This window comes from Aspergillus nomiae, assembly GCF_001204775.2.
Source record: "Aspergillus nomiae NRRL 13137 chromosome Unknown contig00179, whole genome shotgun sequence".
NCBI lineage: Eukaryota > Fungi > Ascomycota > Eurotiomycetes > Eurotiales > Aspergillaceae > Aspergillus > Aspergillus nomiae.
Window position 1 is genome coordinate 37,297 of NW_015378234.1, and position 22,424 is coordinate 59,720.

Sequence of the window (22,424 nt, forward strand, 5' to 3'; positions counted from 1 at the left end):
TGGCAATTGAAATGAATGGATAGATGCTAGCAAGGCATCTAACATTTTCCCGTTCAACCTTTCCTCATTTTCGTCCGTTATCTGATTTTCTCAGTCCAGTCCATATGGTAGAGCATACCGTATCAATGTACCCACACTTCGTATGACAAAGGATTAACGGAAGTAATGCTGGCTTTGCCAGACTTTGCTTTATCATGCCGGAACCTACTAACGGACCTCATTTGTGTAAAGCTAATATACCCAGAACATTACACGTCATTTGATCAGGGCTTAATCTTGTGTACATTCTGAGTCCTGTTTATGGAGTTATGTGTAGCCGTCACTGGGACAAATGTATCTGTTACCGCACCATCCTAGGTTGTCAGATAGATATATTCATCCTTGGACATTCTATAGGCCCTTTGCTCTTCACCTTGCCTTTCACACAAAACACACTCGGACCTAAATTCAACTATAACCCCTAAGTTGAATACAACAACCGACTAAGTTTATCCTTGCACGCAGAGAGAACAACTACTTGCTGACGAAGACATCATCTCCTCAATAACAGTATCGGTATACGCCCATAGCAGCGACGAATAATCCGAACAGAATGCCAACCCTGTGTAGAACGTATTCTTGGTACCCTGGAGCGCATACAACTTCCTATAGAATCCATCCCGAATATCAGCATTGTTGACCGACACTGTCGTTGGCGTATGGTCACCGAAAACGACAATCTCAGGATTACCGCCCGGAAATGTCCCTGCTGTTCCCATCCGACGAATATCAGAAAGCATGAGGTCCTTTGCTTGCTGCGCGGTCAAAGTGCTGTTACCGATGATTTTACTGACAAGGTATCCTTCTACACCCGAGTATTGTAGCTCTAACTGGAAAGGCGGTAGCGGGAGATTGCCGGGGGTGTTGTCGGGGTCAGCGTTGACGAGTGTCGTGGCATTTGGAATTCCTGTGTTCTTGACGATGGCAACGTAGTAGTTAACCCAGTCCCATTTTTGGAAGAGGGAAGATTCTGGCGTGACAAGGTCGAATCCGTCTAAAGATTCCATAACGGGGACAAATGTGACGAGAAGCTGTTTGGCTTTGATAAGCTTGCGAGTGCCGTTGGCACTTTGGACGACGATCTGGATGCGAAGGTCCGATCGTTCGGCCTCGATCGCACTGGTCTCGTAAAGCACGTCTGATCCGAGGATTTCCGATGCCCTCATATAGACCTCGTACATGCCCTTCTTCGGTGTGATATATCCGCCATGAAGGAGCGAATCAGTCTGGCGGAGACCGCAGAGCTGAAGAACACGAACGAGTGCGGCTTGCAGGATATTGCCAGCGCCATGAGCGAAGATTTTCACGATTTGGAGAGCATCCTGGATAGCGGCTGCCTCCACAAAATCACCAAAAGGCATCAGAAGCTCCTCAGGAACTGGAGTGGGCAGATTGTACAGTCCGTCTTTCAGATAGCTGAATTTTTCAATAGCTGCGCGGTACATTTTTGCAGCCTCAGCGGGGGACGAACTCCCAAACGGTGGAGGCACTTTCTTCCCAGTTCTGAAGTTGACATATTCAGTAGTTAGGGTTCTTGGTAGCAGCGGTTTGTGGTCTACTCCCAGATGCCTGAAGTAATTACGACTTAGCTCGTCGTTGAAGACTCCCTCTACGCCGTAGTCGATGTACTGGTTGTGGCCAAAGTAGAGCGTTTCAGTGTGACCGCCTAGGACCTTGTTCTGCTCGACAACTACCACGCTCTTCGCTTTGTCTTTGAACCTGATTGCTGCGTATGTGCCTGTGGATCCGCCACCAAGAATACAGACATCCCTGATGATGATGTCACCAGGTGCAAAGTCCTGCTCGTTGATTGCTACTGCGCAGGGGGTAATTGTCACAGAAAGAGCTATCCCAAGTAGGAACCTGGCAATCATAGATATAAAGCCCATTTTGGTGTGTGATATGGGTATGGCAGCAAATCGCCCAGTATAAAAACGGCACTGAAATGCAAGTAAGAGAAATAGGCCGGCGGCCTGTTAATATGGATGCTCTCTGGCTCTGATTACATTAGGAGCTGAATACCCTTTTTTAGTTCACTCAAATTTATCCTGGCTTTCACCATTTTACAGGAAGTCGTGAACCCAGTGCAGCGAGATCCTCAAGAAGCTTCTAAATATGAAGTCGAATTCACTGTTGAGAGAGTAATATATTCCTGGCCCGAAAGTTATAATAAACGGCTCGAGGCGCTGGTTTGACTCTGCAAGCATTGTATAAGCCAATTGATTCCACTCCCCTTAGCACCTGTGAATAGGTGCTCTGTGGGGAATGGAGAATCTCTGCGGGCAGGATGATCGACATGCCGTTCTTCGAGCTTTAGACAGATAGCTCACATGTTAATGTTAACGATCCGAGTGCATGGCACTGGGGACAAGTGAAGCTCTCTACTCATTGACATGTAGCGAATGAAGAAGATGCCAATGAAGGGCACTCCTAGGCAGTCTAGGCCTGGCGTGAAAGGTATGAGCGATCTTCGATGGGTATTTAGAACGATAATTAACGGTCTACTCATGACTACTCAGGAAAACGAATCATCGAGCCTAAAATGATGGCAATGAATTGCCTCAGTTATATTCTGCTTCATAATTCAATGCATTGAGTAGTACCGTAGTGATAGATATGAGGAAGACACGAGAGGGATATTTCTATCTTGGAGTCAGTGATTAAATATTTTGCTAAGTTGGTGAGCGTGCAGCAGGGCAAGGTGAGATTCGGGGAACGATGACTTTCTTTTCTATTTTTCATAACCGAGGTCAAAAGCCTCAGCGTGTCTCCTAGCGCACTCTAGTGTTCCTCCGCCGCACTAGACATCAAGAAAGGAGGATAATAAGCCCGAGGCCTATTACTACAATACTATACGTGTATTGATCAGTTTGTCAGGCAGGGGGGTATGCAGCCAAATTCAGAGCTTCAAGAAAAATTGGATGGGAAAAAATGAAGCAGAGAAAGCAGCAATAACAGAAAAAACCCCAGTAGAAACAGAGAGACTGTAGGATAGACAATGAAAGGAGATCGACGAATTTCTTTCCATGTTTAGTGGGTCTGGGCCACTATCCAACACCTCAAGTCTGCAACTAAACCTCACCTATCACACTAGTCACACTAGTCGTGCGCCGCCACTTAGCGCGCGAATTGTCAGCGCTTACGGAGTCATTGCGTTTCGAGAAAAGTAGTTGTAAAGCAGGGATAATGTACGTACCGAAGCTTCAAGCAGATAGAGGGGGAAATAATCACTGCGCTCGATAGCCCTACCAGCTCCATGGCTCAGCAGCAACCATCCCGGCGCGTCCTCGAATGGATCAAACAGCAACAAGCCGAAGCGGGGGACGCTTCACGTAGAACGCGTAAGACAAAGACAAAACATCGAAGCTCGCTCGATGACGCCCTGCAAAACGATCCAGCCGCGTTTGGCAACATCCCTCAGCAGATTCCACTGCCTAGATCTCGCGATGGATCGTCGACAGCCAGCGACCATGGAGAACGAGACCAAAATGCAGCCAGGTCTTCACTGGAGCTGCTGGATCGCGATGACACTTTCATACTGCCTTCATCTATTCCATTGCCTCCATCACTGCCACCGTCACCAAAACAATTGGCAGTGCAACGACAGGCGACAGATAAGCTGACAAGGGAGCGCCCATCCTACGCTGAAATCCTAGACCGCGCAGCAGGTGTCTTCGACCACATCGCAAATGGAAATATCCGCAAAACTCCACGAGTGGAGAGAACCTCAATCATGCTCTATGAATACTATGACGATCACACAGCCTCGAGTGTAGAAATCGACAACCCTGAATCAGTTGCCAGCTATCGCGACGCGCCCGAGGGATTGAGCAGGCGCGTGTTTATCGTCGAAGACCTATCAGAGCGTACTATTCACGCCTTGGGGGAGACGTTCGGAGTCACTCCAGAATTCTTCGAGGAGCATCTGTTGAACTCTGGTTACAGTGGCGCGCAGTATGACGATCCACCGGCACGGTCATGGAAGACAGCAGGGTTGAACAAGTCATACGTGTCAATTCAGTGGGTTCGGCCCATGTATCGGCGCCAACCACTATTCTCTAACCGCGACCGGGAAGACCTACTAGATTTGAATCGTGATGGGCTAGATTACATATCTGGAAACTCGATCTTTAGTCTTAAAGCAGAAACAAATATTTTTCGTCCCGAGTGGGACCTACGTGTGGATCCGCGCCGGACCGCAAAGGAGACAAGGGAGTTTGGCTTAGTTGAGCGGGCATCAATTTGGAAGAAGAAGGTTGAGGATAGGGACTATGAAACCGGTCAGTAATTGCCTCGCCTGTGGATTCATAACTTGGAAAACTAAACGAAAGTACAGTTATCGTGCTGCTTGATCCGCTGCCGGCGATTAGTTATAGCCATGATCAGACGCAGGAAATCCTACAGATTGCTGCTAACGCCGATAGTGATCACGATGAGCATGATACTGGTGATGGTAATGGAGAAGGAACTCGGCCAATCCTGATAATCGAGGGCGATGATGGCGTCGAGGCGCTTGCGATCCCAATCGAGAACCCACGGCGAGAGACAACTGGGCGTCGGGTATTAGACTGGTTGCTCAGGCGACAGAGGCAAGAAGTCCACAAGAGAAAAGTCAATCTCGAGAGAACTATTCAGGTTTTGGTTAAGCAGATGGCTGCCCGGAAGACCGTTACTATCGACCTGGAGGAGGCTATTGTGACCGGTGATTTCTTGGCGACTCTCCAGGATGAACTCAACGAGACCAGGTCCACACGGCAGGAGATCCATTACATGGTAGACAAAAAGGCTACCCCACTCAGTTTGGTAGATACCCTGCTTGAGATCATTCGGCAAGACACTCTAACTTTGCTTCGGGTGCTCAATGAGATCTTGAGCGACATGGAGATTGATATCCTCGACGACACGAAGATAGAGGATCGATTGGCATTGTGGCGCCAACTCATAAGTAAAGCTGAGCGAGAACTATCGGATCTCATCACGTCTATTAGGAGCTTTCTGGCATTTTTCGATATCACACACCCAGCCAATGCATCTCTAGCAGTAGCAGATGGCAGCTCAGACATCAACCGAAGTGTATCAGACCTCTTCGACCAAATAAACCAGATTCTCACCCGGCTACGACGCGCATCTTCATCCTTGACATCGAACATGGGTCTTCTGGACAGCCGACGCTCCATCGACGAGGCGCACGCCGTAACGCGACTCACTGAGCTAGCGTTCATCTTCATTCCACTGTCGTTTTCAACATCCGTGTTTGGAATGCAAATCGAGCCCTTCAAAGATTCAGCGCCCGTGTGGAAATTTGTCGTTGTCGCAAGCACTGTGACAACTTTCGCGTACCTGATGCGATTAACAATGCGCAGCCAATGGCTAGCAAGTCTGAAGCAGAGTGTGAAGCTGGATGTTAGACGATACGCGGAGCAACGCGGCCTTCCCGTGCAGGTTAGGTCTCTATCGATGTTCCTACTCTTACAATGGTTCGGAAGTGCACTTCTCCGGAGTACTAAGGCAACCTGGGTATGGATAGATAGGAATAGTCGCAAGGGTGGGGCCGAGTTGTGGAAGGTTGTAGGATTCCCGGTAGGTCTCCTTCTGATGACTGGGATTGTTGCAGTAGCACCCATAGCCGTACTCTGGACTCGGAGTTTGGATCAGGGCGTGCAGGGCACAGTGACCGTCGTAATCATGGTTGCCATCCTAGGCCTGGTGGGCGTACCATATTGGCGCCGTTCCAATCCAGAGTTTCGCTATGCACTCCCAAGAATGGTTATGCGCCTGCTCGAGCGTATTCCGTCAACGATCCGCGGATTGCTTCTCTGGGTGCTGGGGATTATGGCCCTAGTTGCAATCCCGCTCGCATTGATATGGACGCGTCCACTGGCGTCGGGTATTAAAGCAGGGTTGACTGCCGCCATTCTAGTGATTCTAATAACTGGTGTCGGATTTCTTGGGGCGCAGGTTCTGTATTTTAGGGCTGCATCCTTTTCGTGGAGAAGTACGACCTCCTCGGAGGGGACATCTGTCTCCGGAGAGGCGAGCGCACGGTATTTTCGTAATTAAAATCTACTATATCTTGGTGAACTGGATATATCGCACGCATAGTACACTGTCCTCTCGTTCTGAACTCTCTAGAATCAAACACCAAAATTACTGCAACCCTCACTAACAAAAAGAAAAAACGAAAACGCAAATGCCAATTCAAAGTGGGCATAAAAAGTAACATGAAATCACTCCCCATCCGTCAACCGACGGAGAAGACTAATACTCATGATCATAACCAGCAAGGCCAGAGTAACAATCCCAAGGCAGGCCACAGCAGCCCACCCGAGAATCATTGCCGCCGTTCCAACATGGCTCTCGATGGCCCCATACGTAAGACTCTCGGCCATGGTGCCTGCAGCGCTGCTATTAATATGCTGCCAGAGGATTGAGATCAACGCGAATATGAACCCCAATGAACTCAAGCCCAGTGCAGCTTGCGACACTGGTCGTGAAGGGAAGGGCTTGACTTCGCGCTCTGAACCGGTCTCGTCGACTTCCTCATGCCATCCAGGGAAAGTTCCTAATGCGAGCAAACAAATGAATGTCGCGACAACGGCAACGAATCTAGTTTTCCATGTTAGGGCTACCCTCCTGGTTCATACTATATGATCTAGAATTATAAAACAGTTTTATGTATCTCCACAGGGATGGTGAAAGAATACTATGAAAATGAACAAAAAGGAAAGACTGGAGCAACTCACATCAAACCGTCAAAAACAATGGTCTCCTTGAAGTTCTTGGCAATCCAAATCAGATTCAGTGGATCGGCAGTGACATTACTACCGTATCCCTGATCCTTGACCATGCTGGCCAACGCTGCAGCATTGTTGGAACAGAACTGCGCGCCGTCACTCTGAGTCAAGCAGAGACCCATGTATCCCGCCCGCACTTCTAGGATCGTGGTGTTGCGGGGCTGAGATACGTTGTAGACCTTCTCTGCAATGCCGGGGTTTATAAACGCGGGGTCGCTAGGTGTCGAGATACTACCATTCCTGTACTTGAGGGACACTAGATAGATATTTCTCATGCCGTTGGAGGTTGTGCATCCCGCGAGGAGAACAGCTTGTGTGTTCATTAGCCCATGGCGTGGAAGCAATATCAGGAAACGTATAATACAATAAGAATCAAGACCGAGGAACTATAAAGGCGAATTTATCTTACATAAGAGGATAATTATCACAGAACAAACACCCATGAGGACATGGTGGTACGCGAGCAAGGGAAAAATCCCTGTACACGCGAATTGTCAGCTAAGCCCCGCAAGGCACGATAACATTGGATGTCCATACTGGCAAGACGTTGTCGAAGGCCCATTGTGTCGAAGAGCGTTCAGTTGACAGGATATAACGGGTAGTACAGTTCATAAGTTTAATTGATAAGCGATATTATCCTGGGAAGAGCTATGGCCCAGATTATTATCTGCAGGGTACACAATGGAAACGATCAAATCGGAAGCAGAGTGAATTAGGAACGCGTCAGTTCTTCAGCAGGAATAGACTATTTTCTTTTTTTCCGCAGCAAACATAAAAGAGGGGCTGGAACCGGTTAGTGGACTTTTCCCAACTGAACAGCTCTGATTCGTGTCGTTTCCTAATTCTCACTAACCTGTATGTAGCCTCCGTTGGCTTTTGGGTCCGAGCGCGTGTATGGCGTGGGGGCTATAAGCCCAAAGTACGGAGTACAGGCTCTTGAATTGGATAGGCTTAGACTTCGGCTGTGAGTCGATCACAGACTTGGAGGGTATCCTTTCCGCAGGGTTATCTGATCAATATCTTCCTTGATAGCTTCAAGTCTGACCTGTTTTGGCATTGTTTTCTCAGCTTAGGGCACTGAGGGCCACGTGAAGATCTAACCCGTAGCCTACGGTCGCCCATACAGACAGGCGGTGACACTGGCGCATTGGCATCTCAAATATATATTTCGCTTCTATTCCTCGAAGACCGCGGCAGATTTACTCCCACGGAAGTGGAATGAAATTTACAATATGACGTAGTCGTAAACGAGGTGGGCTTTAAGTGTGTAAACAGTTTCACTTTGGGAATATCATCTAGGTCATATTTATCTTGACAACTATGTATCATATGTGAATTAATGAGGCAAACCTTTACATATAAGGGCTCAGTACTCCGTATTGGCGCTCTAAACAGACAAACGGGGTGCCCGCAATTCATATATATTCAAACTGCCTCTCGATGGAACTCTACAAGATTGACATCACTATTGGATGCCTGTTCCTGGGCTCTTCTGCTATACTCGACGGTATAGGTCACCGTTTGGGAGATTTTGCCACTGGTACCAGGAGCACTCGGTCGCGTGGCTCTACGTGTACTAGACTCTCCAGCAGAACCGCCCATCAGTCTGGGGAAGAGGCGGACCAATACGGCCCTGGCTGCAGGTAAGCACGCACAGACCACGGCAATCTGGCACTCGATCACCGACCAGACGTTGATCGGCTGTAATTCGACTACGCACAAAGTCAGTCAGTTTCTCTGGGAAATGGAAGAGCACAAGCTCGTCGCTGAGTTAACATACCTGTTGGGTTCTTGTTCCACCGGTTATACCAGAAGACAACGACCCGGAGGATCCCAACAATGGTGAGACTGGTGACGTGAGAATGGTCAGTCCAGAAGAAGAATAGACAGTCCACCAATGCCTATTACTCACATCAAGCCCATGGCAAACATAACACCAACTCCTATTTTCTTTCGCGCGCTGAGATTCAGTTTGATCACTTCGTACACTGGCATGACGACCATAATAGTGTCGACTATAATATTGACGAAGCTATTCACGAAAGTCGCCACGATAAAGTTGATGCATTTTCCCTGCTCCTCCCTGGCCCATCCTGTCCACGCCAGGTGGACTGGGGTGCACCGAAGGGCGTCCACCAGAACCCAGGTGACCGCGATGGCAGAATTGAGAGCGATGATGGTATAGGCCATGTAGCGAAATGCGGTCGACTGGAAAATCCGCAGTAGAAAAAGACACACCGAGATCTTCGCAAGGGATATCTGGATCTTGTATACCAAAACGTAGATATAGAAGATCTGCAAAGGAGATTGAGCATTTTACCCGACTGTGATCGAAACGACTAACCTTCATTATCTCAGTTATCTCTCCAAAGGGTGTGATATTCCAGATGTCTTTCCCGAACCCATGATGGATCACTAAGCTGGGTCAGTTATCTCCTGCTACGCATAGATTTGATCATTCTGACTAACTGGACACATTCAGTGAGAATGCAGTCACGGCCAATATCTCAATGGACATTAGAAAGGTGGATTTTATTGCAGCAAGGTGGGTAAAGTAGCAAGCTCACATATGCCACAATGATAGTATAATCGTCCCACCCCCAACTGCCACTGATATGTATATACTTGGCGAATATCCGGGTAGCAAAGAGGATTGTCGCAAGAGACAATGGAACAATCAGAGCAGGATCTGCGGCGGGGCGTCCGTCATGAGTGGGGAGGTTGCATTGCTGAGACTGCAGCCGTTTGGCAGCTATATATTGTTCAGTGTGAAGGAAGCAAGCCAGGACCAGATGGCCACATACTGAATGATTGTTTGACCGTGCAATTTGCAAGTACGCACTGCTCCAAAGTAGATTGATACAGATGATCAGTGCAAAGACATGTCATATCGCTATCGGAACAAGTTGAAATATTTTGCTTCAGTGTGCTTTGTGCACAGTTGGCCTGCTATGCTGTTAGAGATTTTCTAAACTTCAAAGACACCGAAGCGCACCGCGCATTGTGGAAGGACTTCGGCTGTTGTATCAGCAGCTACAACTGAAGCAGCTAAAACAAGGGAGCCCAATATCATTCCCCGGAGGGAGACCATGGTTTTTCGTATTGCAGGAGGATTTATTGCAGGGCGAGCAGTGTGATGCTACATTGCCAAATGGGGGGATCGCGAGTGATAAAATGCATTTTGAAGATAAGCTCAAGGGGCTCAGTAAAGACCCTCTCAGAATAATCCACACCCCAATGACGCCAGGTCAAGGCAGAGGCCCACTCCGCACACGACAGGCCCAATCCATGGCCCACAAGCTTGTATATTTTATGTATGGCTGGGCTAGTTAGGCATGGGAAGTGATTGCCATTCAGGGACCACTTGCGTCGGGGGCAAGAACCAATCCTGACCACTGGTTGAAGATCAGTGGATCGATCATGGCTACTAACCATGGATGGTAGCTGCGTTATTTTCCGGAGATTCTCACCTTCAGGCATCTTGTCCTGTCAGTTATTACTAAAAGTCAGACACTTAAGCTGCACTACATACCCCTACTATGACCAACGGCCCATTGTGCTATGTGAATTGCCCAGCTTCCAAGTACTGCGTGACTGCCATGGAAAGACATAAGTTAAGGCGCTTGTATAAATTTGGAAAGTTAAGATTCGGTAGCGTGAACTCAGAACTCTCCCCTGCATATGCAACGAACCAGGTGTTCAATGATCGAAACCTTCAACGTGGGAAGAACGTGGCGAATCCATATACCGTTAGGTCAGATCGGCTAATTATCCATCAAGTTGGAGGGATTCTGAGCTTGAGCCTCGTGTGTGTGGGCGCTGATCACCACCCGGAGTCGTCGTTTTACGCCACCGAACACATAAGCTCGGAGTCTAAATGTATGTACATTGCGTCTTAGTCCCACTCCAACCAACCAGTCTCCTCCTGTTGTTGAGTGGGTTATCGGAAGGGAGAGTTGACATTGTGATGGAACTGGCGCTAGCACACCTACCAAGGGACTATTGGTTTTTGGACTGCAATAGACCCGGATTATAAGCCTCTGGTGCTAACAATTTCGGCCCCACTTTCATAGGCTTGAGAGAAGCATAATTTGCAATGCAGGATAGTCCAGGCCGTGCTATTTCTCCTAGAGTTTCTAAAGTACCAAAGTATGTGGGCGTCGATGCGAAGATTAGATACTTATCAAAGAGCGAGATCTGTCTTCACCACTAGTGGTTGAATGTCGCAGGCAAACTTAGAATTTTAAGGTGGGACTCAATGGGGGGTGGGGGATGTGAGATACCAGTAGAGAAACTCTTCCTACTCGATATAATTATATGCAGAAATAAAACAAGCACATACGACCACAGGGTGTGGAGAACAGGGCTTCCCGTCCGCTCAGCCGTACTTAAGCCACCTATTGAACGCGGACGACTTGGAAATGAGCCCTTTGAAAGTTGCTGCTTTACGGGTGAGCGCCGCCAAGTCACAGGGTGAGTGTGGGTGATTTGGGTGATGTTGTCCGGAGCGCGGGTGAGGGAGTGGGTGAGCTGGGGTGAGCTGGGTGAGCGAGTGGGTGAGCTAGACAATCCGGTCGGATTTTTGTGAAGTTAAATAGGGGCGCCCAACCTGTTTATCCATCACATTTTTCACCTCTTCGAGTTACATATTTTCAAGAAACAGCTTCAAGTGCGATCATATACAAAAATAAGCCATGTCACGTGATAGAGACGCAGTGCTATCCGAGGAAAGGCGGAGAAAGGTTGATGAGCTCCATAAGCTTGGTAAATTACGTGGTTTTACCAGAGAGTACCAGCGTGATACAAAAAAGAAAGAGAATGAGATATACCATAAAAAGAGAGCTCCAGCTACTGATAAAAGGTATAACAGAGCTGTTGAAAATTGGAAATTGTACGTGATCAAAAATATGCTATTATTCTATTCAGGAGACATTTCTAATTCAAGTCTAGATAGATAATGACTTAAAATGAACCTGAAGATAGGTATTTCTTAAAGCTGGAGCCCGATCCTCCCAGTTAGATCTTGAAACTCTTTTCTGAGAGTTTTATCTATCTACGTGAAGGGGATGTGCCTTCTCAACACAGTGTGGACTATAATCTATCCTGCTTTATTGCCGAATGGGAAAGAAAAACCGGTAGAGTTATCCCCAAGAGTATCAAAAGTGATGTCTATAATGTGCGCTATGAACATATTCCCTTTCTGATATATAAATGCTTATCTATTTATCAAGTTTATCCACAATGTATTGACGCCGAAGTATGGACTTGAAACAAAGCATAGAGAAAAATTCCATGTTACAGCAACAGATCTTGATCTTCTTCTTAAACGCTTGTTTTAAAATGATGATTATAATTATATTTATAAACGGGCTCGTTTTCAAGATATATTCGTTTTTTCCCTGTTTTTGGCTTCCGGAGCTAGAGCCGGGACTATTATTAAATTAAGTTTATATAGAAATACTAATAAATGTCTTTTCTATAAGGTATATTAATCTACTAATTATACAAATCGTATACAAGAAGTTAACTGCTCTTATAAAAAGTATATTACGTTTAACATTTAATATAAGGATAACAAGATCAAGCGATGGGTTACTATAGATCTAGAATTTGTTGAGGGTCATCGGTATAGCGATGAAACAGTTATGTAAGTCTCTACTTTAAGGTATCACTCCTGCTTAAGCTGATAGCCCTAGCCCAAAGAACTGGATCATAGAGTAAAAGGTCCTTGGCAGGAACTTTATCTTTTATGTTATGGCTGCAGGCATAGCCGATCAAGCTTTCAAAGGCATCCGTAGTATTGATGACTTGCTATCAAAGACCCTACCCAAGAGAAGGGAATCTTGGACTCTAGAATAGGAGGATTATGTATAACAACTACCAGTTCTTCGCATGGTTACCCCAAATAGGCCACATCCCACTCGTGCCCTGATATTTTCCTCAATCCGGAATGATTTAAGTTCTCTTGCCTAACGAGAACATTTTCGAGACCCGCTGAGAATTTATGAGATAAGAGGCCGGGTAGCAACTACAATTGATAGTATGTTCTCTCCCTGCGCATAACATTGTATTATATTAATTATGTCACAGTAAATAAATCCCAGGCTATCCGCAGCCAGGCATTAGATTATGTAAACCTGGATACTTACCTTAAATACCAATCGAAGTTCAAACGCACCGATATCCAAGCCTATTTTTAGAACATAGAACCCAACTATAAATGTCTCGATATAAAAGAAAGTATGGTTTATCATCGTGATCTTAATACTCTCCAAAAGCTTGATACTGCTGCTGTTGCTAAGTTTGAAAATAATAAAGAAATAAGAGATTTATATACAGAGATTGAAATCTTGACAAAGAAGATTAATGGAAAGCCAAACGAATACCAGGATTTTATATGTAAACGTAAGAAATTATATAATAGAGTAGCCAAAAAGCGGTGTAGCAAGACCAAAGAGTTTATTTAGCATTGGTGGAAAAGTTCCTACGATAAATATATTACAGGAAAGGATTTCACGGAGCGAGACTTAATATGTCTATTTTTAATCTATCGCAAATATATGCTAGAGCGAGATTAGCTACGAGATCACTTATTTACTAAAGTGATAATTGACAGCGAAACTGGAAGACAGTGTATGCTAGATATAGTGGCTATTTGCGTATTAGGAGAGAGAGTAGTATACTATTCTAGTGAATTACCGGTTAATGGAAGATACCCTATATATTCAAAAGATATGTTAAGGTTTGTTGCTAATGCTTCTACCAATACTAAAATACTAAGGTCTCTAGTATCGAAATGCAAAGTCGCTCTAAGTATATACTCTAATATAAAAGAAAATCTCTCAATGCTGCACTATATCAACAACTATACAAGAATAGGAAGAGAGCCCATCGTCGTGCTGACCGGGTATTTTTAGAATGGTGCTTTTTGTGTGCTAAGTGGTTCTACAATAAGACTAATTGGCAAAAGCATTGTTACTCTTATTTAAAGAATCTTTAGCTGCGTTGTAGTCTATTGAGATTTCGTTACATATTAGTGTTACCCGGGTTTTGCCCTTTTTATCTGGGTAATTAGAGCATGCAGCCCGAGCATCGATTCAAGCAATAGCATAAAAAGGCCACCCTAATTAATTATATCGACATTAAACACTTAGTAAATATGAGCGAGGAAAAGCCGATTCTATGTCCTCACCCATGTTGTAAGGGTAAGATATATCCCTCTGCTTTGGATCTTCGACAATATTTTTATAATATTTACTTAATTGAAGAGCCACGTCGCAACTATGTTTCCTGGAAAAGGAAATGGATACATGGCTCCGGAATTGACACGGAACAAAAGACAAAGAAAGTATTGTTGGACCAGAATAACAAAAAGGTTGTCTTCTTAGACACTCCGCAAGAACCTTCCACCATGTTGCCACCGCCAAAATTAATTGCTAGCAGCCCCCCTAAGACCGGCCTTGCAGAATAGGGGTATTATAATTCAGAGACCGCTTTATGACAAATACGTAGGAAATGAACTGTACACATTACCCTTGTACGATAAAGTTGTCATAGGTAGATATGAAATGCTATGGCTCACTATCAATTACCGGATGAAACCAGACTGAGAATACTACAAGAAAAGAAAGAGAACCTAAGTAGTTGGCTGCAGTCTATTATCAGGCTTGTAGCGTCAGTGTTCGATATTTATGAGGTAAGAGTTTTCGTAAAAGATATCTTAGCTGACTTGTCAGTAATTGCCAACTCTCTGACTAAATTTAGGTTAAATGGTGTCCTTATACGACCCAGTCTCAAATACAAGCAGCTTACAACGAGAGTATCTATTTCACTTGAAAATAAGTCGCTATTGCTACAACGCGCGCAAATTTTGGGGAGTGCAAAGAGGCCCCAAAGTAAGTCTACGACAGTAAAGCGGAAAGGAAAAGGAATAGAGGAAAGTTGTTAAAGACACTGTGAGGTATTCGAGGTCGCCCAAAAGCGCAAGGTTGAGAGAAGTAGAGAGATCAATACCCAAAAAGATGAATATAGGTGTTATAGACTCCAGAAACTGGATCGTGGCTATTATTAATGGCGGCAACTGAGAGTTGATCGGAATGCAGCTGGTCCGTGGCAAAATCCAGAGCAGGGCTAAGCAATACTATAATCATAGAAAAATATATTTTATTTTCTCTCTCAGCTCAAGGGAGTCCACATGAGGCTAACAGAAACATTCGGATCCAGTCCTCTGGCATCGAGCAGCAAGCGGACTATGGATCTGTCCCCGTTCTGGACGGCGTGGTGAAGGGACGTAGAGCGATCCGAACCCACCACGTTCACATCGACCTAGTCCTCGGCCAGCAGCCGCCGGGCTATCCAGCGCTGACGAGACCGAGTCACCCACCAAAGCGGGGGGTGGACCCATCCTTGTCCCTGGCATTGATCTCTATATTCGGCTCGGCTAGAAGCAACTTCACTACGAACAGATGTCCTCCGATCACGGCTTCATGTAAAACCGTGGACCTGTGCCGGTCCCGGGCGTGCAAGTTGATACACTCTTGATTGAGAAGCCGCTGAACGACACGATCGTGCCCCTTCGCTGCCGCCAGGTGCAATGGTGTTCTGCCCTCTCCATCGGTAACGTTCACGTCCGGTCCACGATCCAGCAGCAACTTGGCGATTTCCGCATTCCCGGTGCGGGCGGCAATACACAGTGGCGGCTGGCCTTCATGGGCGCCACCGCCCTCCGTCACCAGTGCCACAGATATCGTGGCTGAGCGACTCAGGAGCATTTTGACTATAGATGCATGCCCCTTCTCGATGGCTTGGTGGAGAGGTGTCATTCCGAACATGTCAGCAGCAGTGATGTCGCCTCCAGAATGGAGGAGTAGCTGGACCGTTTCCTCGTTGCCATGGGAGACTGCATACCAAAGTGCAGTTCGGTCGTCATCATCCTGTGCGTTGACATGAACTCCAGGATGGGTGAGCAGGGTCCGTACCAACGGCACAAGATTCTTCGACACAGCATATATCAGCGGAGTACGTCCGCGGGCGTCCTCTCAGGTAAGATCAATACGTTCATCCTCCAGTAGCATCACCGTAGTCTTCTGGTCTCGGATACGAATGGCATGGAAAACCGGTGTTCGGTCTAGTTTGTCTCTGGCATTGATATCTACCCGGCCCGTCGCCAGGAGGTGCTGGACAATGTTCAGGTGTCCCTTGGCCACGGCTGCCGCCAGCGGTGTCAGTCCATACTCCACGTCCGAGCAATCGGCCTTGATTCCGTCATGCCGAAGCAATTGCTCGACGATTGTAGCATGCCCGCGGAGCGCTGCACACCACAATGCACACTGTCCTTGTTGGTTCTGGAAGCAGCACTCCCGGGCAAACATACCCGACAGCTGTATGATCGACTATCATGGAAAGAGGCGAGCGTGCTGGCTCAACTCTGGACTGGTATGGCAAGACTAAATGGGTACCTCTACCGAATCAATGCTGCGCAGACAGATCAATGTACATGTGGACAAGCAAGAAAGACCGTAGAGCACTTCCTCTTTTGATGTCAGAAATGGACGGCACACCGGACCAAAATGCTGCAATGCACTAACACCCACCGAGGCAACATATCCTTCTTCCTGGGAGGAAAGTCACGATCAAATGATCAAAGCTGGGTCCCAAACTTCGAAGCAGTACGGGCATCGATATGGTTTGCAATCGCCACGGGCCGACTCGACGCCGCGTGACCCTATAGACGAACACCAATCACCTCGTGGCAGACACGGTAGACGCGCTTCAACTGCCGAGAATAGGATGTTGAACACTTGAAGAAGCGCCTTCAAGCCAAGCCTACTAACAAACTTACTAACCCACGAGAATCCGCCACGGTACTGACAGATGAGATGACATATACTAAAAGCAACTATGTATGGGCTCTAAGGAGACACGGAATATATTAGGACATGTATTAGTAGATTAGTGATAGTTGCCCTTTCGGCTTAGCCGCCGGACGTTAATAAATTGTGTGTGTAGAAAGAAGACTAGAGTGGGTCACTTATATTTATTTGGGGAGCGATTGGCCATTGGCCATTACTTTGGACTACTCAACACTGATCAACTGGCTCCTATTTTATCTTGCTATCAAGGGCTTCAACCAAGATAATGTTTCAAATATTGTTATTTGGCTGGCGTCCATATCGCCCGTGCCTATTCAAACGACGATGTCTTTGATTTCAACTTCATCAACTCCAATAATACCTCGTCGCGGTCCCTCTGAAGGGATTCTATATCAAGTTTCCCGATCGTTTCCTGCACTTTAACATCTAGGATGTTGATTGTCTCGGGATTGAGATCAAATGCGTGCTTTTGCATGTCTTCCGTCCAGACCTTTGCTGCGGTGCCAATATGCTCCAGAAGATGTTTAAAGTTTCCTCCTCCGGCGAGAATGTTGGTCACGAAAGGTCCGGTCATAGACCACCGAAGGCCAGGACCAGCTGTGATACAAGTGTCTGTATTTTGCATTAGTTAAGGCAGAAACTCCAGCTCATCTTCAGTGACTTACCGAGGTCTGCCGCTGACACGATATCTCGGGTGACTAGACTGTACGCCTCATTGTACAGAGCCTTCTGCAGCCGATTGGCAATGAATCCCGGTGTCTCTTTCTTGATCAAAATGGGTTTCTTTCCCAGTGAACGATAGAAGTCGACTGCGTTTGTTATATAGGGCTCCTCTGCTCCTGGGTGAGGCACTACCTCGACCAAAGGCACCATATGTGGTGGATTGAAAGGGTGGCCAATCATTATCCGGCCGGGGTTGTACTTGCAGTCCGTAACGAATTGTGAGGAGGGTATGCCCGATGATGATGATAGGAGGAGGGCATCTCTTGGGGCCTTGGCATCAAGCTCGGCGAAAAGCTGACGCTTGAAATCCACTCGCTCAGGGCCGGTCTATGTTTCTCTTCCATTAGCATCAACTGCGTTCTACCCACTTGGTTTGGGTGTCCGTGCACAGGATCCCTAAGATACCATAGGAAATCATCTTGTACCAGACTTAGAGATTAAGGGGGTTATATGAAGTTTGTGAGTAAGAGAAACATACCTCTTGCACCAATTCAATTTCGTGAAGGTGATCGAAGATGTTGTTGACGAATTGGTAATTAGCGAGCGATGCTCCCTCGTGAAGCCCAGCTCACTCCATCGTGGACCATTCCTGGTAGAGATATGCGGCCAATCTTTCCCGAGCGCCCACTGCCGGATCTGTCACAATAACCTTGAGCCCTCTCGAAAGAAAGAAGAGGGTCCAACTGGCGCCAATGACACCCGTGCCGATGACACCCACGGTTGTAATAGAAGGACCAGCCATATTGGGTAATTGAGAGAGTGGTACGGTTGTGGGGAGGCGTATATGTGAAGGAACAATTAGAAAAACCTGCTAGGTGTAGAAGGATACCCAAACAAGAAGATTGGGTTTGGTTATCTCACGATAATTGCATATAAATTACTGTGAAAGGGCATATCGTGCTTGCGAATGGCAAGAGATTTATATAGGCTATCACCGGTTCCAGAGAACGGGATAAAAGCCCGTCATTGTGTCCGGAATACTTAGACTTCGCCACGGGTCGGGTTTGGGTCCAACATCAGGAACCGTACCCAACCCGCGGGTTCAGATCCTAAACCCATACCCACTACCCAACCCACGGGCTTAGACTAGCGACCCAAAACCCGCCAAGAAACCGGTCGGGTCAAAACCCGTGGGTTGGACCCGCGGGTTTTGGCGAGGCCTAGGAATACTATAATACCGAGGAAACTCACTTTAGACTCTGAGAAGCAACTACTCTTCGCCATATGCTTTAGGATTATTCGTAACACTCAGTGTTCTATCCCAAAGATATTCCAGCGGGTTTTCATTGTACCGCGGAATTCTGAACTAAAGCGCCGACCGGGACTTTAGTGCCGTGGGCCGCGGGATTATGGTCTCGACCTAATGGCGCCTTGCCAACGGAACATCATCTTGCAAACACTACACAATGAGAATCGCGCTAATAAGGGTGGCGAGAGAAGTCTGCGCCTGCATCTACCTAACACACTTATATATGTCTGGAAGTATCGTCGTCCGTTAAGCATCTTCCAGTTGCTCCATCATCTCTCACATATCTACGCTTCTAATTCTATCATCGTCTTTGAACTACATTTCGGACCATGTCTTCAACCCACGAGACTGTCCCAAGCCCCGACCTGTACGGCCCTGGCACTTTTGTCGACAAAGAATTTTTACCAGTTCCAGATGATGCCCGTCGGGTCTTGGAGATTTTGGCCAAGGCTACCCCTGGATTCACGAAAGATCCTCACGTGTGGGATTCTGTGACATTTGAGGGACATGCCGAACCCATCATTCCCGGCCCGTTGAAAGCCCCAGTCGTTGCAGCTGCTCTCCATGCAATGTGTGGTATTGTTGGCAACGAATTGTTGGCAGAAAGGGATGGCCAAGCTGCTTATAACCAAAGCGTGACTATTAATACAGACCAAGCTGCAATTTGGCTAGGCTCCATCCTTACCGCCAGGATCAATGGTTCGGACGTCAGCGAGCTGGCCAGCATGGGCAAAGGGGCCTCTGTTTTCAAGCGCGACTTTCAAAAGGGAGTCTTTGATAACCCATTGAGATTAAGAACGACAGCTATCTACCCAACAAAGACAACTGGGGTTTGGTACCAACTTCATGGGTCGTTAAATGCAGACCCCGTCCTACGTGCGATCGGTGTGGACCCGGCTACACAATGTGAGACCCCGGCGGAGGCGTACCAAACAATCCGCGAACAGACACAGAAGTTCACTGCGGACGAACTAGAGATGATTATGGTGAAAAATGGCTTTTGCGGCAGCATTTGCTATACCCCAGATGGATGGAAACAGACACTGATGGGCAAGCGATTGGAACGCCACCCATTTGTTAACTACTCTCGGGAGTCGTACGCCATTCCTACGCCTCCGGTACCTTTGCCTGCTCTGGTAGATAAGCGTCCGTTGGCAGGCATCAAGGTGGTAGAGATGGTGCGAATCATTGCTGGCCCAGTCATTGGAACTACACTGGCGGCATTTGGGGCCGACGTTATCCGTGTCAATTGCAGTGGCCTTCCCGATCTCAATGTAAGACCACATTCCTTTAAAAATTGTCTGGGTTCTCTACAAACTCAGAAAATCCCCTGTCCCCTTTCCTTTCTTTTCGGCAGAGGACTTTGAGCAGGAACTGACAAGTATCATTCGCTAGACCCTGCAGCTTACCCTGAATGCAGGAGTACGAACTGTGGACCTGGATATCAGAAAGGATGAAGATTTGGCACGGTTGCACGAACTTGTGCAGGATGCAGATGTCTTCATACAGGGCTTCCGTCCAGGAGCTCTAGCAAGGAAGGGGCTAGGTCTTACTAATCTGCTTGAGATGGCTGGCAAGAGAGGAAAGGGAATTGTGTACGTTGAAGAGAATGCCTACGGACCTGACGGCCCGTTCTATGAGCGGCCCGGCTGGCAGCAGATTGGAGATGCGGCCTCCGGTAGTTCATACGTTACTGGCAGATCTCTTGGCTATACGGACGGTACCAGTGTGCTTCCGCCTCTTCCCATCTCTGATATGACCACCGGTCTTGTCGGAGCTCTGGGGGCATTGATGGCTCTTCGCGATCGTGCACGACATGGTGGTTCCTACCGTGCGCTGAGCTCCCTGGTGGCCGCAGATGTAATTTCACTGGAACCTGAGGTTGGTCTTTATTCTCCAGATGTGGTCAGAAAGAATGTGGAAACTTTCCAGTGGGGAGTTATGGAGCCGTCACAGTATGTCTCTGAGTTGCTCATGGTTGTGCTGAATGGTTGGAAAATGGTGTACCCTGAGTACTTTTCGCCCGAATCACCAATCATGACAACATTCGAGAACGGCCACTGGGGCCACATGCAGCTACTTAGTCCTGTGGTCAAGCTGGGAGAGAGTGCTGTCACTCCTCATTGGACAACAGGGCCTGTGCCCCACTGCTACTATGATCGCCACATTTCATGGCTCTGATCCCTTGCGCTAATCATCCGAACACTGTCTTATATCTTAATGCAATATAGAAATCCAATTTTGTTTTATTAGTTTGGATACGGCGTGTTTCTTGGATAGGATTTGTACTTGGAGGAGGATATAACTTATGTATTGGAAAACTCGTGAGAGGAGAATTAAAAGAGCTACCTTAATTGTTATTTTAGGACAATAATAATATTATATTAAAGAGGTGTTTCACCGCCGAGGCTCGCAGTTACATAATTAATCGGTATTCGCGGGGCTTGAATTATTCCGAGAACCGAATGGTACGGGATTCCCCCAACATTTTATTTTAATCAAGTCTCTCATTGATTGGGGCTCTACAGAGAGTGGATCAATGTCGACCCACCCGTTCACACCGTTGGACGAGATAATGTCATGGGTTGCCACTATAACTGTTGGGGTGATTGCTCTGGGCAGTCATCGAGGAAGGCTGAGCGGATTTGGCTGTCAAGCAAGGGTGCCAGCCACTGCTGCTTTTGAGCTTCGTTGCCGTACTTGGCGAGGACCTCCATGTTGCCTGTGTCTGGGGCGGCATTGTTGGTAGCCTATAGCGTACATTCTCGGTCAGCGTCTCTTTCTTATCCAAGTTGGTGAATGGTTGCAAGTAGAAAAAGGCTAGAGAAAAAATAGTAGTTGAGGGATGGGTGCATACCTCCGACGCCAAAATTACTCTTACCCAGATATTCGGCCATCAGACCGTATTCAAGATTCGTGAATCCAGCACCCTGGGAATAATGGTTCTTGGGTAGGAACATGTTCCACAGGCCTAGTTGGCGTGCCTTGGTCTTGAGGGATTCGATGACCGATGGGTATGTGTTCCATCGTTGGTCGCCTTCGCCGAGTTGGGTCTGGAAGACCCTCTCAGCGGGGATGCATTATTTTTCGATGAATTGTTCGACCTATATAACCAATTGCGGGGCTTAATTTAGGGTTGAACAGAGGAAAGTTGGAGGGGAGATGATATACCAGGTCCAGGGTCTTCTCGCTGACGAAGGGTTGGGCGATCGAGGGAATTCGTGTGAAGGCCGACATGAGTATTCAGTCTAGCGTGATGACTAATTGAGCTGAGAGGAAGGAAATAAGCAGTTGGTTCAGTTAGTAAGGTAGAGTGTGGAAGGAGGGATTACGAATAAATAGTAGTAGATCATCATACGAGCTGCGAAGTTGTGGACGAAAAGAAGCCGATGGACTTCGGCTCAAACTCAAAAGAACTCCAAGGCCATACAACAACTAATCATTACCCCAGGACAAGGGTACACCCGGACGTCGGTTACTTCTATATTATTATTATTATTATTATTCGAGTTTTAACGTCCATATAGAACCATTGGCTATGACAGGACACATGCTCCTAGGCAGCGGCCCTAGGCCATTACCTCCAGGTGATCCCTTGGACCCCGAGACCCACCGTACCAACTTAGGTGGCCGAGTGGAAAGCTTAGCTTAGTCTAATTTCCCACAATTATTTTCTCCTCTAGGCATTCTAGCGTGGTTCGCCTCTGCCCCCGGAGAGAGAATGCTTAATTAAATATTGTTGCCTTG

At 47.1% G+C, this 22,424-nt stretch overlaps 8 protein-coding genes across 8 annotated transcripts; 2 read left to right on the top strand and 6 right to left on the bottom strand.

The window, feature by feature from the left end:
* Positions 1-488: 488 nt before the first annotated feature.
* On the bottom strand, positions 489-1,928 carry ANOM_006784 (uncharacterized protein; the record flags this gene model as incomplete). Its single annotated transcript, XM_015552040.1, has 1 exon — positions 489-1,928. One exon carries the CDS (start codon positions 1,926-1,928, stop codon positions 489-491), a length of 1,440 nt encoding a protein of 479 aa, XP_015405896.1.
* Positions 1,929-3,295: 1,367 nt separating this feature from the next.
* Positions 3,296-6,099, top strand: ANOM_006785 (uncharacterized protein; the record flags this gene model as incomplete). The annotated part of the gene is made up of 2 exons (XM_015552041.1): positions 3,296-4,319; positions 4,376-6,099. 2 exons carry the CDS (start codon positions 3,296-3,298, stop codon positions 6,097-6,099), a joined length of 2,748 nt encoding a protein of 915 aa, XP_015405897.1.
* Positions 6,100-6,266: 167 nt separating this feature from the next.
* Positions 6,267-7,395, bottom strand: ANOM_006786 (Fig1 domain-containing protein; the record flags this gene model as incomplete). Its single annotated transcript, XM_015552042.1, has 4 exons — positions 6,267-6,645; positions 6,783-7,143; positions 7,243-7,311; positions 7,371-7,395. The coding sequence occupies 4 exons, from the start codon at positions 7,393-7,395 to the stop codon at positions 6,267-6,269; spliced, it is 834 nt and encodes a 277-aa protein (XP_015405894.1).
* An 863-nt stretch (positions 7,396-8,258) lies between these two features.
* On the bottom strand, positions 8,259-9,924 carry ANOM_006787 (CFEM domain-containing protein; the record flags this gene model as incomplete). The annotated part of the gene is made up of 8 exons (XM_015552043.1): positions 8,259-8,545; positions 8,614-8,681; positions 8,746-9,128; positions 9,178-9,248; positions 9,303-9,339; positions 9,401-9,585; positions 9,638-9,779; positions 9,829-9,924. The coding sequence occupies 8 exons, from the start codon at positions 9,922-9,924 to the stop codon at positions 8,259-8,261; spliced, it is 1,269 nt and encodes a 422-aa protein (XP_015405895.1).
* A 5,284-nt stretch (positions 9,925-15,208) lies between these two features.
* Positions 15,209-16,204, bottom strand: ANOM_006788 (ankyrin repeat domain-containing protein; the record flags this gene model as incomplete). Its single annotated transcript, XM_015552044.1, has 2 exons — positions 15,209-15,826; positions 15,911-16,204. The coding sequence occupies 2 exons, from the start codon at positions 16,202-16,204 to the stop codon at positions 15,209-15,211; spliced, it is 912 nt and encodes a 303-aa protein (XP_015405892.1).
* An 811-nt stretch (positions 16,205-17,015) lies between these two features.
* ANOM_006789 (3-hydroxyacyl-CoA dehyrogenase) lies at positions 17,016-18,170 on the bottom strand (the record flags this gene model as incomplete). The annotated part of the gene is made up of 4 exons (XM_015552045.1): positions 17,016-17,317; positions 17,371-17,755; positions 17,907-17,981; positions 18,057-18,170. 4 exons carry the CDS (start codon positions 18,168-18,170, stop codon positions 17,016-17,018), a joined length of 876 nt encoding a protein of 291 aa, XP_015405893.1.
* Positions 18,171-19,006: 836 nt separating this feature from the next.
* ANOM_006790 (uncharacterized protein) lies at positions 19,007-20,858 on the top strand (the record flags this gene model as incomplete). The annotated part of the gene is made up of 2 exons (XM_015552046.1): positions 19,007-19,951; positions 20,073-20,858. The coding sequence occupies 2 exons, from the start codon at positions 19,007-19,009 to the stop codon at positions 20,856-20,858; spliced, it is 1,731 nt and encodes a 576-aa protein (XP_015405881.1).
* A 410-nt stretch (positions 20,859-21,268) lies between these two features.
* ANOM_006791 (acyl-CoA dehydrogenase family protein) lies at positions 21,269-21,914 on the bottom strand (the record flags this gene model as incomplete). The annotated part of the gene is made up of 3 exons (XM_015552047.1): positions 21,269-21,405; positions 21,559-21,730; positions 21,849-21,914. 3 exons carry the CDS (start codon positions 21,912-21,914, stop codon positions 21,269-21,271), a joined length of 375 nt encoding a protein of 124 aa, XP_015405880.1.
* Positions 21,915-22,424: the final 510 nt, after the last annotated feature.